Source organism: Coregonus lavaretus (genome assembly GCF_964263955.1).
Source record: "Coregonus lavaretus genome assembly, chromosome: 11".
NCBI lineage: Eukaryota > Metazoa > Chordata > Actinopteri > Salmoniformes > Salmonidae > Coregonus > Coregonus lavaretus.
In genome coordinates, this window is record NC_139998.1 from 21479919 (window position 1) to 21498383 (window position 18465).

Here is an 18465-nt window from a genome sequence, read left to right on the forward strand (position 1 = left end):
GACATGGCGGTTGGAACCAAAATCTCAAATTTGGACTCATCAGACCAAAAGGACAGATTTCCACAGGTCTAATGTCCATTGCTCATGTTTCTTGGCCCAAGCAAGTCTCTTCTTATTATTGGTGTCCTTTAGTAGTGGTTTCTTTGCAGCAATTCAACCATGAAGGCCTGATTCACACAGTCTCCTCTGAACAGTTGATGTTGAGATGTGTCTGTTACTTAAATTCGGTGAAGCATTTATTTGGGCTGCAATTTCTGAGGGTGGTAACTATTGAATTTATCGTCTGCAGCAGAGGTAACTCTGGGTCTTCCTTTCCTGTGTCGCTCCTCATGAGAGCCAGTTTCATCATAGTGCTTGATGGTTTTTGCGACTGCACTTGAAGAAACGTTCAATGTTCTTGAAATGTTCCGGATTGACTGACCTTCATGTCTTAAAGTAATGATGGACTGTCGTTTCTCTTTGCTTATTTGAGCTGTTCTTGCCATAATATGGACTTGGGTCTTTTACCAAATAGGGCTATCTTCTGTATACCACCCCTCCCTTGTCACAACACAACTGATTGTCTCAAACGTATTAAGAAGGAAAGAAATTCCACAAATTAACTTTAAACAAGGAACACCTGTTAATTGAAATGCATTCCAGGTGACTACCTCATGAAGCTGGTTGACAGAATAGGCAGCAGCCATTAGAGGCTGCTGCCTATAGACATAGACTAGAAATCACTGTCCACTTTAAGAAATGGAACACTAGCCACTTTAATAATGTTTACATTACTCATCTCATATGTATATACTGTATTCTATACTATTCTACTGTATCTTAGTCCATGCCGCTCTGACATCGCTCATCCATATATGTATATATTCTTAATTCATTCCTTACTTAGATTTGTGTGTATTGGGTATATGTCGTGAAATTGTTCGATATTACTTGTTAGATATTACTGCACTGTCGGAGCTAGAAGCACAAGCATTTCGCTACACCCGTAATAACATCTGCTAAACACCTGTATGTGACCAATACATTTGATTTGATTTGAATGCCAAGAGTGTGCAAAGCTGTCATCAAGGCAAAGGGTGGCTACTTTGAAGAATCTCAAATGTAACACATTTTTTTATTTGTTTAACACTTTTTTGGTTACTACATGATTACATATGTGTTATTTCATAGTTGTGATGTCTTCACTATTATTTTACAATGTAGAAAATAGTAAAAATAAAGAAAAACCCTGGAATGAGTAGGTGTGTCCAAACTTTTGACTGGTACTGTACATTGAGCCTGAAACGGGATACTTGGTATTTGGCCATTGGCCCAATTTTACTGCAAGGAATTCTAATTGGTCAACCACAGGCTAGGTTTTGGTATAAACTACATCCTGTCTCTTTGTTCAGTGGAGAAAACAACGAGAACAGGAAAGAATGAACATCGACCATCCACTTTCCAGCATAACAACTATGATTTGTTCTCTTTGAATAAATATATTTTTCTCCCCCTGATTTGCTTTGGGGTCTGTGTTATTGAAGAATAACATCAACTGCTAACACAGAGAATGAGAAAAATTGAGAAAATAAGAGAAAAGGCGAGAACGGGAGAAGAGAAGAGAGATTCATGAGTGTAGGGCTTTACTGTGTAGCCTACTGTCTGTCTGTGGGATGTGAGCAGGACTCCGTACCATATGGCATCAGACATCCATCTCTGACAAACCGACCCATCTTCAAGGAGTCCTCTCCTCCCACACCCACCGTTCAGCATGAGTGAGTAATGACAGAAAAAAATGCAGACGTATGTTTCCCCATTAAAGTCTGCCTCAGCATGTGGAGGGAGTGATGGGAGGGAAAGAGAGAAAGAGCAGAGAAGGACAAAGCTTTGGGGAGCTTTTGAGAGAGTAAACCGAGAGAGCAGAGGGAGATTGAATATATGTGTGCATAAGGAAAGAGTGAAAGTGGAAGAGAGCGCAGTGAGATGACAAGAGTAGAGAGAGGGGGAGGATAGGGAGAGAGAGAAAAAGAGAGCGAGAGAAAGAGTCATGACATATCAGAGGACAACACTCGATCCCCAGGTTAAAAAAGAAAGGCCAATTTAGGTTATCCAAAATAACAGTCAACCCCTGCCAGTGCTTACAAGCCCTGGATCTCTGATCGGATAAGTCTCTGTCTGCCCTGTGCTTTACTGGCAGAGGCATACAGGTGTTTCTGGCTCTAAACTGGGGGCGCCAACTGGGAATACTGGTGTGGTAGTGGGGGCTATACTACAAGGCTGTAGAGAGGGAAAAGACAGAAGAACCCACGTACTATTATACCATTGTTCCTGTCTATCAGAACTACCTTCATAAAGGGGTCGTAACAAGTGATGAAGGTATAAACATAAAACTATCCTCTGGGGGAAATAATGTGTGAGACTGTGTGTGTGACTGTGTGTGCATGTGTGTCAATCTGTGTGGAGCTTGATTGCTTGAAATATGCATGCACGCATGCAGTCTCAAAACAGAATAAGGCCTATTCAATAAGGCAAAAAATGACTAGCATTCAAAGAGCCAATTATGAATATAATTATTTTTCTAATGGCCTCTCTTTGTCTATTTCTCTATTTCCTTCTCCCCCTCTCCCTCTCTCTTTACAGCAGAATCCTTTCACAGCATCCCAACAGCAGTCCCTGCCAGATTAAATCAATAACCAATTAACTCCAATCAAAGGCAGCTGAGAGCGAGAAACTACAGTATTTTGACAAGTAAACAATGAGAGCCAAGGAGGCAATTGAGTGGTGATGAGCTTGACAACGAGAGGCATCACACAAATTAACAATACCACATCTCCCCCTACTACTTTATGACCGCCGTAGGAACTACCACTATAACAGGAGAAAAAAACATCTGGGATGGAGCTCAAGACAGAAGCTGCATGGACAGCAACATAAAGAAAGCAGAAGATAAGCCTGAATTCAATTTGCAAACCGCTCTGAAAATCCTCTTTTTGTGGGGGATAGGGTGGAGGGAGGGTTGGTAATTCAGAGCCTCCTACGCATGTATTCCTAAGGAGGAATCCAGAAGGCTGCTCAGTGGTGTGCTTTTAACGTTTAAAAAATGTAGCCTGGTTGTATGAATTTGGGATCTATCTTCCCACAACTGTCTCAACTGTTTGGAATAGGCTACTTCTTTCTCGACAAGCTGACCAATAGAATAGGTAAACTTTTCTCTATGGGGGATAGTAGATTGACATCGGATAGTGATGTTGATGTTCTTTACTCATCTTGTTGGCTGAGGAAAAGTAAATGTGGACAGTTATTCTAACATTTTATTTATTTATTTATTTTAATTTCACCTTTATTTAACCAGGTAAGCCAGATGAGAACAAGTTCTCATTTACAACTGCGACCTGGCCAAGATAAAGCAAAGCAGTGCGATAAAAACAACAACAACACAGAGTTACAAAACATACAGTCAATAACACAATAGAAAATCTATATACAGTGTGTGCAAATGTAGTAAGTTATAGAGGTAAGGCACTAAATAGGCCATAGTGCAAAATAATTACAATTTAGTATTAACACTGGAGTGATAGATGTGCAGAAGAAGATGTGCAAATAGAGATACTGGGGTGCAAATGAACAAAATAAATAACAATATGGGGATGAGGTAGTTGGGTGGGCTAATTACAGATGGGATGTGTACAGGTGCAGTGATCGGTAAGCTGCTCTGACAACTGATGCTTAAAGTTAGTGAGGGAGATAAGAGACTCCAGCTTCAGAGATTTTTAAAGTTCGTTCCAGTCATTAGCAGCAGAGAACTGGAAGGAATGGCAGCCAAAAGAGGTGTTGGCTTTGGAGATGACCAGTGAGATATACCTGCTGGAGCGCATGCTACGGGTGGGCACTGTGATAGACTACATCCAATTTGCTGAGTAGAGTGTTGGAGGCTATTTTGTAAATGACATCGCCGAAGTCAAGGATCGGTAGGATAGTCAGTTTTACGAGGGCATGTTTGGCAGCATGAGTGAAGGAGGCTTTGTTGCGAAATAGGAAGCCAATTCTAGATTTAACTTTGGATTGGAGATGCTTAATGTGAGTCTGGAAGGAGAGTTTACAGTCTAACCAGACACCTAGGTATTTGTAGTTGTCCACATATTCTAAGTCAGACCCACCGAGAGTACTGATTCTACTCGGACAGGCGGGTGCAAGCAGCGTTCGATTGAAGAGCATGCATTTAGTTTTACTAGCGTTTAAGAGCAGTTGAAGGCTACGGAAGGAGTGTTGTATGGCATTGAAGCTCGTTTGGAGGTTTGTTAAAACAGTGTCCAATGAAGGGCCAGATGTATACAAAATGGTGTCGTCTGCGTAGAGGTGGATCTGAGAGTCACCAGCAGCAAGAGCGTCATCATTGATATACACAGAGAATAGAGTCGGCCCAAGAATTGAACCCTGTGGCACCCCCATAGAGACTGCCAGAGGTCCAGACAACAGGCCCTCCGATTTGACACATTGAACTCTATCTGAGAAGTAGTTGGTGAACCAGGCGAGGCAGTCATTTGAGAAACCAAGGCTATTTAGTCTGCCAATAAGAATGCGGTGATTGACAGAGTCGAAAGCCTTGGCCAGGTCGATGAAGACGGCTGCACAGTACTGTCTTTTATCGATCGCGGTTATAATATCGTTTAGGACCTTTAGCGTGGCTGAGGTGCACCCATGACCAGCTCGGAAACCAGATGGCATAGCAGAGAAGGTACGGTGGGATTCGAAATGGACAGTGATCTGTTTGTTAACTTGGTTTTCAAATACTTTCGAAAGGCAGGGCAGGATGGATATAGGTCTGTAACAGCTTGGATCTAGAGTGTCACCCCCTTTAAAGAGGGGGATGACCGCGGCAGCTTTACAATCTCTGGGGATCTCAGATGATATGAAAGAGAGGTTGAACAGGCTAGTAATAGGGGTTGCTACAATTTCGGCGGCTAATTTTAGAAAGAAAGGGTCCAGATTGTCTAGCCCAGCTGATTTGTAGGGATCCAGATATTGCAGCTCTTTCAGAACATCAGCTATCTGAATTTGGGTGAAGGAGAAGCGGGGGGGGGCAGAGCTGGTGGCTGAGGTAGGGGTAGCCAGGTAGAAAGCATCTTCAAAGTGCACATCAGAATTCGGTAAGGACTGTACATCGTTGCATCCTCGACTTGCATGTTCTGTTAATATGAATTACCATAATCTAAATGTAATTTCTGTCATTCTGAGCACCGTGGGTGGACGCCCTGATCAGGTTACGCACCCAATGCATATGGGTCCTAAAATACTGCTGGTCAAATGTCCGGGGCCACATTTTCCTAACAGAAACCCTGACACACACACACACACACGGTATGGTATGCCCAAATTAACTATACTGAACAAAAATATAAACGCAACACGCAACAATTTCAAAGATTTTACTGAGTTACAGTTCATATAAGGATATCAGTCAATTGAAATAAATGCATTATGCCCTAATCTATGGATTTCACATGACTGGGCATAGGCCCACCCACTGGGGAGCCAGGCCCAGCCAATCAGAATGAGTTTGTTAGCACAAAAGGGCTTTATTACAGACAGAAATACTCCTCAGTTTCATCAGCTGTCCAAGTGGCTTGTCTCAGACGAACCCGCAGGTGATGAAGCCAGATGTGGAGGTCCTGGGCTGGCATGGTTACACGTGGTCTGCGGTTGTGAGGCCAGTTGGACGCACTGCCAAATTCTCTAAAACGGCGTTGGAGGCGGCTTATGGTAGAGAAATGAACATTACATTTTCTGGCAACAGCTCTGGTGGACATTCAGAATGCCAATTGCACACTCCCTCAAAACTTGAGACCTCTGTGGCATTGTGCTGTGTGACAAAACTGCACATTGTAGAGTGGCCTTTTATTGTCCCCAGCACAAGGTGCACCTGAGTAATGATCGTGTTGTTTAATCAGCTTCTTGATATGCCACATCTGTCAGGTGGATGGATTATCTTGGCAAAGGAGAAATGCTCACTAACAGGGATGTAAACAAATTTCAGCACAACATTTGAGAGAAATAAGCTTTTTGTGCGTATGGCAAATTTCTGGGATCTTTTATTTCAGCTCTTGAAATATGGGACCAACACTTTACATGTTGCGTTCATATTTTTGTTCAGTATAGAACCCATAGGAGGAGTGCAGGCTTTAGCTGCCAGCTAACAGCTAACAGCTGGGCTGGAAGAGTCATGACATGCACTTTGACTCTCAGCACGAGGGCTTATAGGCTGTCCTGTCTGTATGTCTTGTTGTACCTTGAAACCTGTTGAGCAGGCTGTCACTGAAATAGAACAGGGTTTTAACTGACCACAGATAAAGGGCATAGAGAGATCATACACTCTGACTGACTAGAGCGGTTCCACAGGGTGCACTGCTGTGCTACTCACATTGCCGTGGTTGATGAAGCCGTGTTTCCTGGCGATTCGGTCAGCCTCCTGCAGTCCCCCCTCTATGTGGACCGCCCAGGTGTTTGTGTAGACCTCCTTGCCAGCGGTCAGCTCAGCAGTCGACTCCAGTGCTGCGGACAGGAGGACCAGGAGAGTCCCAAGCTGCAGCAGGGCCAACCTGGCATCCATGAAAAGGAGAACAGGGGCGCCGGGCAGGGGAACTCCGTCTGTCTGTCTTTCTAGGGTGGAGTCTCAATGCTCACCAGTAACAGCACTGGCCTCCCTCACAGCAGCCAAATAGAGCAGTGACCTGGAGAAAAAGAGAACAAAGTTATAAAACCACACACGTATGAATGCACGCAAACACACACAGGTACTTGCTCACTCAGTGTGCAGTGCGCACAACCCCACGCCACAGCGCAGAGCAAAAATAGAAGACCACAGACCACAGCATGCATAGAAAGCATTCACTTTCTACCACCACGGTTTCTACTAGAGAGACACAGAGACAGACTTTCTCTAGCTGAAAGAAGAGGCTACAACAGCATGAGACTACTTCTTCAAAAGTGTTTGTGCTTCAAGCTTTGAGCCGATCTGCAAAACACCAGGAATAACCCTCATCTAAAACAATTCAAGCAGTAATTGAAAAAGTTGGAGCGAGATCCATATGAAGGCGAAACAGGATCAAGAGAGTAGGGTTGCTTGCGAGAGAAGTCCTACTGTGCGAAGGCAGCTTGCATTGTTCTGGGCTTTTTGACAGTCTGACTTCAATCTTAGTTGTGAGCTGTCATATGGGGGAGAGCTAAGCTGTAATTTGTGACGAGGCTGTGGTATCTAAAAACAGAGTAGGTAAAGCTCTGTCTGTCTCCCCTGAGAGCCCTCAGTCTGTCCAGGTGCCATAGATGGGCTTTTCAGTTACACACAGACAGCACAGTAAGAATACAGACTCAGGAAGCGCCCCAGGCATAATTTACGGAGATGATGCAGGGCAATTCCACAGTAACGGAATTACGCTTTGACTTGAGTTTTTTTTACTTTAAAATGTTTGGCAAACAAAATCTCTATGCACAATGACTACTTTTAACAATTTCAACAGAAAATTTAACAAAAAGGAATTTAGAGGAAAAACTGTGCAGATACAAACTTTGGTAATGGAATTACAGTAAGAGCACAGTAGAGTACAGTGCAGTACAATACAGCACAGCAGAGCAGAGTAGGGTAGAGTTCAGTACAGTGAGGTAGAGCACAGTACAATATACTGTACTCTACTGTCCTAGGGATGTAATGATTCACCGATTCGCATCAGTCCCCGATTCAAATGTTTAAGATAGGACTGCATCGGTCCAAGGACCCCAAACGGATCCAAATGTAGCATGCATTGGTAAGAAAATCGATTCAAACGTTACGAATTGCAGATTATAAATTGTTTCCTCATTTTCATTTCTTACTACCTTCCGAAAATGCTTAACATTTTGTGACAACTAATGCGTCCTCTCCTTCAGTGCTGAACTAAGCATGTAACCGTATTGACAGTCATTGATCTACAAGCAATTTTGCATGCCAAACAACCCTAGGGAATATCAGTAGCTTAGTCAAACTGAGCACTGTGCCCAGCTTCACACGCTGACCAACGCGATGTAGGCGGCCTGTTCCTGATCTTCTGCGCGGCACCTTTAGCATTCACATGCTAAAATGGCTTGCGCGATATTAGGCTTTATTAGTTGGTTGACAACCTATGTAATTTGCTAGGTTACTTTTATCTATGCGCTGTTGAAAATGGTGTTTTACCGGAATAAAAGTAAGATACCCGAGACACAACTCATCTGGCTATAAGCTACCTGCAGTGTATAGGGTCATTTTTAGATATACAGGGTAAAGTTGATAATTTCATAATGAGGGCGAAAGCAGGAGGAGAAAAAGAGTCCAAAGAAATCCAAAGTTGAGCTATATATTCATTGGCTATGTCATAGCTAATTTGTAAACTATAAATATTGATACAGTGAGGGAAAAAAGTATTTGATCCCCTGCTGATTTTGTACGTTTGCCCACTGACAAAGACATGATCAGTCTATAATTTTAAAGGTAGGTTTATTTGAACAGTGAGAGACAGAATAACAACAACAAAAATCCAGAAAAACGCATGTCAAAAATGTTATAAATTGATTTGCATTTTTATTTGACCCCTCTGCAAAACATGACTTAGTACTTGGTGACAAAACCCTTGTTGGCAATCACAGAGGTCAGACGTTTCTTGTAGTTGGCCACCAGGCACACATCTCAGGAGGGATTTTGTCCCACTCCTCTTTGCAGATCTTCTCCAAGTCATTAAGGTTTCGAGGCTGACGTTTGGCAACTCCAACCTTCAGCTCCCTCCACTGTCACGATCGTCGTAATAAGTGGACCAAGGCGCAGCGTGAAATGCGTACATCTTTTATTGAGTACTTAACACTATGAACAAAACAACAAAACGAAATGTGAAGTCCTCGGTCATAAACACAAACCTACACGGAACAAGATCCCACAATTAACAAGTGCCAACAGGCTGCCTAAGTATCAGCCCAATCAGCTGCCTCTGATTGGGAACCACCCTGGCCAACATAGAAATACACAAACTAGACCATGAACATAGAAAACGAAACATAGAACCTAACACCCAGAAACTAACACATAGAAACTAACACCCTGGCTCAACATATAAAAGTCCCCAGAGCCAGGGCGTGACATCCACAGATTTTCTATGGGATTAAGGTCTGGAGACTGGCTAGGCCACTCCAGGACCTTAATGTGCTTTTTCTTGAGCCACTCCTTTGTTGCCTTGGCCGTGTGTTTTGGGTCATTGTCATGCTGGAATACCCATCCACGACCCATTTTCAATGCCCTGGCTGAGGGAAGGAGGTTCTCACCCAAGATTTGACGGTACATGGCCCCGTCCATCGTCCCTTTGATGCGGTGAAGTTGTCCTGTCCCCTTAGCAGAAAAACACCCCCAAAGCATGTTTCCACCTCCATGTTTGACGGTGGGGATGGTGTTCTTGGGGTCATAGGCAGCATTCCTCCTCCTCCAAACACGGCAAGTTGAGTTAATGCCAAAGAGCTCGATTTTGGTCTCATCTGACCACAACACTTTCACCCAGTTCTCCTCTGAATCATTCAGATGTTCATTGGCAAACTTCAGACGGGCCTGTATATGTGCTTTCTTGAGCAGGGGGACCTTGCGGACGCTGTAGGATTTCAGTCCTTCACGGCGTAGTGTGTTACCAATTGTTTTCTTAGTGACTATGGTCCCAGCTGCCTTGAGATCATTGACAAGATCCTCCCGTGTAGTTCTGGGCTGATTCCTCACCGTTCTCATGATCATTGCAACTTCACGAGGTGAGATCTTGCATGGAGCCCCAGGCCGAGGGAGATTGACAGTTCTTTTGTGTTTCTTCCATTTACGAATAATCGCACCAACTGTTGTCACCTTCTCACCAAGCTGCTTGGCGATGGTCTTGTAGCCCATTCCACCCTTGTGTAGGTCTACAATCTTGTCCCTGACATCCTTGGAGAGCTCTTTGGTCTTGGCCATGGTGGAGAGTTTGGAATCTGATTGATTGATTGCTTCTGTGGACAGGTGTCTTTTATACAGGTAACAAACTGAGATTAGGAGGACTCCCTTTAAGAGTGTGCTCCTAATCAGCTCGTTACCTGTATAAAAGACACCTGGGAGCCAGAAATCTTTCTGATTGAGAGGGGGTGAAATACTTATTTCCCTCATTAAAATGCAAATAAATTTATAACATTTTTGACATGCGTTTTTCTGGATTTTTTTGTTGTTATTCTGTCTCTCACTGTTCAAATAAACCTACCATTAAAATTATAGACTGATCATTTCTTTGTCAGTGGGCAAACGTACAAAATCAGCAGGGGATCAAATACTTTTTTCCCTCACTGTATATTACTAGCTCAAACAGAATCTGTAAAATGACAAGTTAATTAGTGGGTGATGGTGATTTCAGAACCAAAGTAGGGGACAAATAACATAGGCTACATTGCCCCCCATGATAGTGGAAGTGGGTTGGTAGATGCTTAATCATTTCAGATCACCATAGACATACTTCATACACACACACACACACACACACACACAGTCAGCTCAGACAGAACCAGCTCAGAGGCCCAGCTCATGAGCTCCAGCAACAGCAGATATTAATTTAAATGGAAAATAAATGTGTTTATGCAACCGTATTGCATCGAATCACATCAATTCGTTGTCTAATCAAACAGAATTGCACCAAATCTTTTCTAAATAAAACGTATTGTTTCTGTATCGTATCGGAGCCCATGTATCTAGATGCGTATCGAATCGTCTTGAAAGGGAAAGAGGCACATCCCTATACTGTACTATACTTTTCTTTACTGTATTGTATTGCACTGTACTTTACTCAGTACAGTACTTTATTGTAATGTACTGTACTGTGCTATCCAAACTTGTAAAACACAAGTCTATGATAGGTTCAGATTTGGTCCAGTCTGGTCCCTCTGTGGACGTTAACGTCAAGGCCAGGTTGGACTGACCAAATTTCAACTACTTTTCAATGTCCATGGATGTCCGGTGTCGGTCTTTGGTCAGTGGGTGAGGATGCTGGTTACAGTAAATGGAAAGAGGAGGCTCATGGGTAGGTGTCAGTAAGAGCTGGGAGAGGTGACATTAACTGGAGAGTGAGAGAGAGAAAGGGAGGGGTTGTCCAGACTCGGACTGTTTTAACAATCTTGGTTTGATCACCAGACAACAGAAAGACAAAGAAAACAGTTATGAGCTAAACATAACAGTATGCCAGAGGAAGGGAGGACAGTAGCAGGTGACCTAACTGCGATTTGTGACTATGATTTCCCATTGTAGCCAATTCAGTTGCAGTAATTCCGTTACTGATTTTTTGGTAATTCCGTTACCAATTAAGAGTTTTAATCAAAATAAAATGTATGAGTAAAATCACTATAACTAATTGGCAGGTCTACCATTACTTGTTACTTCTGTGAACTTTCATTATCCTCCCTCATGAGGGAGAGCAATTAGAAAATATCTTATAGATATGTGTGTTTTTGGTAACAGAATTACAAGGCACAAAGCAATTATTTCTTATACTTACAGAAGCTTTAAAATGTCACCTAAACTAAATATGTGTTTATTAGTTGGCCGGGGTTTTTATGTATTTTGATACCTTTTAAGACTTTCCGGTAGATGTTTTCGAAGACCCCTTTTCCATCTGTTTATCCAGAAATCAAAGCCTTTACTTATGCCTACTTTTTAAGATGGAAATGTATCTATGCCTTAATTGACCAATTTGATATGCTCCTATGAACTCCACATGTTGGTGCTCATGGGTCCTTTTCGATGGAAATTCCCTGCAGTCTTCTTAGCTGTCGATGTCTGCTCTGCGCTGCCTGGACCACACATTATTCAATAAGATGAAGGCAATTTAACATGATCAGGCTTAAGGTGGGAAAACACAGCTATTGATTTCCCACAGTCTCGAGGTGACCATTAAAATCTGAATCTGTCAAAAAACATTCCATAAAACATCAAGGACACAACGTTCCTTATCTTTAATTGGGGGGATCTATCTATCTTAGACAACAGAGGCAGAGGATAGGACTGAGCGGGAGATCATTGCATCCAGTGTTTTCCATTAGTGCCGGCCTTCGGCTAATCAGCTGTTTACGGACTAATTTTCAGCCAGCTACTTTTTCCACTTCATATTAACTAGGCTACTTTCCATTTAAAAGTTTCAATTCACTAGTCGGTCGAGCCCTCTCCTTCTAGAATGAACAATTGGCATCTTCTAGCAATCTATTGATAGGATAGGCGCCTGTCACTCACAAAGCAAGTGATGACAGGTAAACGCAGTTTGTCTGCCCTGCCTCCCGGTACAATTTGTGTGCACTGTGGTTGGTTGCAGTCAAATTTCTTTACAAGGAGGGAGAGAGAATGATGCTTGCTAATTTGCACGTCCCATGTAATGTAAGTGGTAACGATGAGTTGAAATCCACTTAGCCTAATTATTGTTTTCTGGCACATTCATTTATTTTATTTAGCATGTTGCACATAGCCAGTCAAGTGGAATCGTGGAGCATAGCCTATATGGTTATATGTCCATGGTATCGCATTGGGACAAATAAACCAAAGGATTTCCTATGTTTCCTTTCCTAGGATGTCAGGGCTTGCCAGACAGTGACGCTAAAGTGAGTGACTCTTCTCATCAGTCAGTGTAGTCTACTGAATCGCATCGGTGAGGGAACCGTTCATTTGGCTCCCTAATTTGCATAGGCTACTGGTAGGCCTAGGCTTTTTGGAGATTATCTGCACATTAATTATTTTTATTTTATTTTTTATTTCACCTTTATTTAACCAGGTAAACCAGTTGAGAACAAGTTCTCATTTACAACTGCGACCTGGCCAAGATAAAGCAAAGCAGTGCGATAAAAACAACAACACAGAGTTACATATGGGGTAAAAAAACATAAAGCCAAAAAAATACAACAGAAAATATATATACAGTGTGTGCAAATGTAGCAAGTTATGGAGGTAAGGCAATAAATAGGCTATAGTGCAAAATAATTACAATTAGTATTAACACTGGAATGCTCGATGTGCAAGAGATTATGTGCAAATAGAGATACTGGGGTGCAAAAGAGCAAAATAAATAACAATATAGGGATGAGGTAGTTGGGTGGGCTAATTTCAGATGGGTGTGTACAGGTGCAGTGATCGGTAAGGTGCTCTGACAACTGATGCTTAAAGTTAGTGAGGGAGATAAGAGTCTCCAGCTTCAGAGATTTTTGCAATTCATTCCAGTCATTGGCAGCAGAGAACTGGAAGGAATGGTGGCCAAAGGAGGTGTTGGCTTTGGGGATGACCAGTGAGATATACCTGCTGGAGCACAGACTACGGGTGGGTGCTGCTATGGTGACCAATGAGCTAAGATAAGGCGGGGATTTGCCTAGCAGTGATTTATAGATGGCCTGGAGCCAGTGGGATTGACGACGAACATGTAGTGAGGACCAGCCAACAAGAGCGTACAGGTCACAGTGGTGGGTAGTGTATGGGGCTTTGGAGACAAAACGGATGGCACTGTGATAGACTACATCCAATTTGCTGAGTAGAGTGTTGGAGGCTATTTTGTAAATGACATCGCCGAAGTCAAGGATCGGTAGGATAGTCAGTTTTACGAGGACATATTTGGCAGCATGAGTGAAGGAGGCTTTGTTGCGAAATAGGAAGCCGATTCTAGATTTAACTTTGGATTGGAGATTCTTAATGTGAGTCTGGAAGGAGAGTTTACAGTCTAACCAGACACCTAGGTATTTGTAGTTGTCCACATACTCTAGGTCAGACCCGTCGAGAGTAGTGATTCTAGTCGGGTGGGCGGGTGCCAGCAGCGTTCGATTGAAGAGCATGCATTTAGTTTTACTAGTGTTTAAGAGCAGTTGGAGGCTACTAAAGGAGTGTTGTATGGCATTGAAGCTCGTTTGGAGGTTTGTTAACACAGTGTCCAATGAAGGGCCAGATGTATACAAAATGGTGTCGTCTGCGTAGAGGTGGATCTGAGAGTCACCAGCAGCAAGAGCGACATCATTGATATACACGGAGAAAAGAGTCGGCCCAAGAATTGAACCCTGTGGCACCCCCATAGAGACTGCCATAGGTCCAGACAAAAGGCCCTCAGATTTGACACATTGAACTCTATCTGAGAAGTAGTTGGTGAACCAGGCGAGGCAGTCATTTGAGAAACCAAGGCTATTTAGTCTGCCAATAAGAATGCAGTGGTTGACAGAGTCGAAAGCCTTGGCCAGGTTGATGAAGACGGCTGCACAGTACTGTCTATTATCGATCGCGGTTATAATATCGTTTAGGACCTTGAGCGTGGCTGAAGTGCACCCATGACCAGCTCGGAAACCGGATTGCATAGCGGAGAAGGTACGGTGGGATTTGAAATGGTCGGTGATCTGTTTGTTAACTTGGCTTTCAAATACTTTCGAAAGGCAGGGCAGGATGGATATATAGGTCTGTAACAGTTTGGATCTAGAGTGTCACCCCCTTTGAAGAGGGGGATGACCGCGGCAGCTTTCCTATCTCTGGGGATCTCAGACGTTACAAAAGAGAGGTTGAACAGGCTAGTAATAGGGGTTGCGACAATTTCGGCGGCTAGTTTTAGAAAGAAAGGGTCCAGATTGTCTAGCCCAGCTGATTTGTAGGGGTCCAGATTTTGCAGTTCTTTTAGAACATCAGCTGTCTGAATTTGTGTGAAGGAGAAGCGGGGGGGGCATGGGCAAGTTGCAGCGGAGGGTGCAGAGCTGGTGGCCGGGGTAGTGGTAGCCAGGTGGAAAGCATGGCCAGCCGTAGCAAAATGCTTGTTGAAATTCTCGATTATTGTAGATTTATCGGTGGTGATAGTGTTTCCTAGCCTCAGTGCAGTGGGCAGCTAGGAGGAAGTGCTCTTATTCTCCATGGACTTTACAGTGTCCCAAAACTTTTTGGAGTTAGTGCTACAGGATGCAAATTTCTGTTTGAAAAAGTTAGCCTTTGCTTTCCTGACTGCTTGTGTATATTGGTTCCTAACTTCCCTGAAAAGTTGCATATCACGGGGGCTATTTGATGCTAATGCAGTACGCCACAGGATGTTTTTGTGCTGGTCAAGGGCAGTCAAGTCTGAGGAGAACCAGGGGCTATATCTGTTCTTAGTTCTGTATTTTTTGAATGGGGCATGCTTATTTAAGATTGAGAGGAAATTACTTTTAAAGAACAACCAGGCATCCTCTACTGACGGAATGAGATCTATATCCATCCAGGATACCTGGGCCAGGTCAATTAGGAAGGCTTGCTCGCTAAAGTGTTTTAGGGAGCGTTTGACAGTTATGAGGGGTGGTCGTTTGACCGCGGACCCGTTACGGACGCAGGCAATAAGGCAGTGATCGCTGAGATCCTGGTTGAAGACAGCGGAGGTGTATTTAGAGGGTAAATTAGTCAGGATGATATCTATGAGGGTACCCATGTTTACGGATTTAGGGTTGTACCTGGTAGGTTCGTTGATTATTTGTGTGAGATTGAGGGCATCTAGTTTGGATTGTAGGATGGCTGGGGTGTTAAGCATATCCCAATTTAGGTCACCAAGCAGTACGAACTCTGAGGATAAATGGGGGGCAATCAATTCACATATGGTGTCCAGGGCACAGCTGGGGGCTGAGGGGGGTCTGTAGCAAGCGGCAACAGTGAGAGACTTATTTCTGGAAAGGTGGATTTTTAGAAGTAGAAGCTCAAACTGTTTGGGCACAGACCTGGATAGTATGATAGAGCTCTGCAGGCTCTCTCTACAGTAGATTGCAACTCCACCCCCTTGGCAGTTCTATCTAGATGGAAAATTTTATAGTTGGGGATGGAAATTTCAGAATTTTGGGTGGCCTTCCTAAGACAGGATTCAGACACTGCTAGAACATCAGGGTTGGCGGAGTGTGCTAACGCAGTGAATAACTCAAACTTAGGAAGGAGACTTCTGATATTAACATGCAAGAAACCAAGGCTTTTGCGATTACAGAAGTCAACAAATGATAGCGCCTGGGGAGTAGGAGTGATACTGAGGGCTGCAGGGCCTGGGTTAGCCTCTACATCACCAGAGGAACAGAGGAGGACTAGAATAAGGATACAGCTAAAGGCTTTAAGAACTGGTCTTCTAGTGCGTTGGGTACATAGAATAAAGGGGGCAGATTTCCGGGCGTTGTAGAAAAGATTCAGGGCATTATGTACAGACAAGGATATGGAAGGATATGAGTAAAGTGGAGGTAAACCTAAGCGTTGGGTAACAATGAAAGAGATAGCATCATTGGAGGCACCGATTGAGTCGGTCTCCGCGTGTATGGGGGGTGGGACAAAGGAGCTATCTAAGCCAGGTTTAGCTGGGCTGGGGGATCTACAGTGAAATAGTACAATTTGAAATAACCGAAACAGCAATAAGCAAACCATATTGACATGGGAGAGAGGCATAAAGCAATCACAGGTGTAATTTGAGAGAGCTAAGACAACAGCTGGTAATGACGACACAGTTTGGGCTGAGGCTAAACATAAACAGGATGCGGTACCGTAAAAAGGAACAGTCCAGCAGGCATCAGCTGTATAGCTGAGTTATCATAAAGTCTGGTGAACAGCAATAGGATAGTTCGGAGGTAGTTTGGGGGCTGCTAAAGCACTAGCGAGCAAGAGGCCACAGCTAGCGTGTGCTAGCGGGCCGGGGCTAGCAGATGGAATCTTCGTGGTTGATGTCGTAACGGGAAGCCTGTTGTAACCACATCAGACGATTTCGTCGGCAGACCAGTCGTGTAGGATCGGCGGGGCTCCGTGTCAACACTAGGTGGTCCCGTCCGGTTGACAGAGAAGTAGATAGCCGGGAGATGGGCCTAGCTCAGGATGATTAGCCAAACCACAACGTCCATTTTGTTGCAGCTAGCTGGTAGCGATGAATCCGGAGTTAAAGGTCCAGGATTCAGTGATTCCGGCAGAAAAACGGATATGTTCTGGGTCGATAACGCGCTGTGCAGACAGTGCAGACTGGCCGAATAATAGTCCAGGCTAGAGCTGGCTGGTAGGTGGTGCAGGCCACGGACAATGGTGAAAAACCGCTAACGGTAGCTAATAGCAAGTAGCTAGTTAGCTGGCTACTCCCGTCCGGTAGACCGAGAGGTAGATAGCCGGGATATGGGCCTGGCTCTAGGCTAGCTCGAGGCTAACTGGTGCTTGCATCGGGGGCAGTGGTGATTAGCCAAACAGCAACATCCATTCGGTTGCGGCTAGCTAGTTGCGATCCAGTGATTAATGTCCAGTGAATAAATTATTCCGGCAGAAAAATCCAATGTTCTGGGTGAAATACCGCTAACTGTGGCTAATAGGAAGTAGCTAGTTAGCTGGCTAGCTAGTTTCAACTGGAGATTCTAGATAAAAGATAAGTCAATAATAGAATCCGTTCCACATTGAGTGAGGCAGGTTGCAGGAAAGTATATTTTGTAGAAGGATGAAAAGTCTGATAGGGAAATATGTACGAAAAAATGCACAAAAAAAACAGGGTATTTACAGGCTATTTACAGACACACGACAAAATTATGAATACATTCGATGAAGATGGTGAATCATCACTGCAGCAATAAGTAGTGGAGAGCCTCATTCTGGTCCAAATACAGTATACAGTGCATTCGGAATGTTTTCAGACCCCTTGATTTTTTTTATTCAGATCATTTACTCAGTACTTTGTTGAAGAATCTTTGGCAGCGATTACAGCCTCAAGTCTTCTTGGGTATGACGCTACAAGCTTAGCACAACTGTATTTGGGGAGATTCTCCCATTCTTCTGTGCAGATCCTCTCAACTGTCAGGTTGGATGGGGAGCGTCACTGCACAGCTATTTCAGGTCTCTCCAGAGATGTTCGATCGGGTTCAAGTCCGGGCTCTAGCTCGGCCACTCAAGGACATTCAGAGACTTGTCCCGAAGCCACTCCTGTGTTGTCTTGGCTGTGTGCTTAGGGTCGTTGTCCTGTTGGAAGGTGAACCGTCGCCCCAGTCTCAGGTCCTGAGCGCTCTGGAGCAGGTTTTCATCAAGGATCTCTCTGTAGTATGCTCCATTCGTCTTTCCCTCGATCCTGACTACTCTCCCAGTCCCTGCCACTGAAAAACATCCCCACAGCATGATGCTGCCACCACCATGCTTCACCATAGGGATGGTGCCAGGTTTCCTCCAGATGTGACGCTTGGCATTCAGGCCAAAGAGTTCAATCTTGGTTTCATCAGACCAGAGAATCTTGTTTCTCACGGTCTGAGAGTCCTTTAGGTGCCTTTTGGCAAACTCCAAGCGGGTTGTCAAGTGCCTTTTACTGAGGAGTGGCATCCGTCTGGCCACTCTACCATAAAGGCCTGATTGGTGGAGTGCTGCAGAGATGGTTGTCAATCTGGAAGGTTCTCCCATCTTCACAGAGGAACTCTGGAGCGCTGTCAGAGTGACCATTGGGTTTTTGGTCACCTCCCTGACCAAGGCCCTTCTCCCCCAATTGT

General features: G+C 44.0%; 1 protein-coding gene across 1 annotated transcript in view; it reads right to left on the reverse strand.

Annotated features, from left to right (window-relative positions):
• The window catches only part of LOC311137457 (furin-like), a 211084-nt gene that overhangs the window by 179614 nt on the left and 13005 nt on the right, over positions 1 to 18465 (reverse strand). The window contains exon 2 of the mRNA XM_084171973.1: positions 6398 to 6707. Within this exon, the coding sequence (XP_084028099.1) occupies positions 6398 to 6586 (189 nt within the window). The 5' untranslated portion in view covers positions 6587 to 6707. The remainder of the gene's footprint in view (positions 1 to 6397; positions 6708 to 18465) is intronic.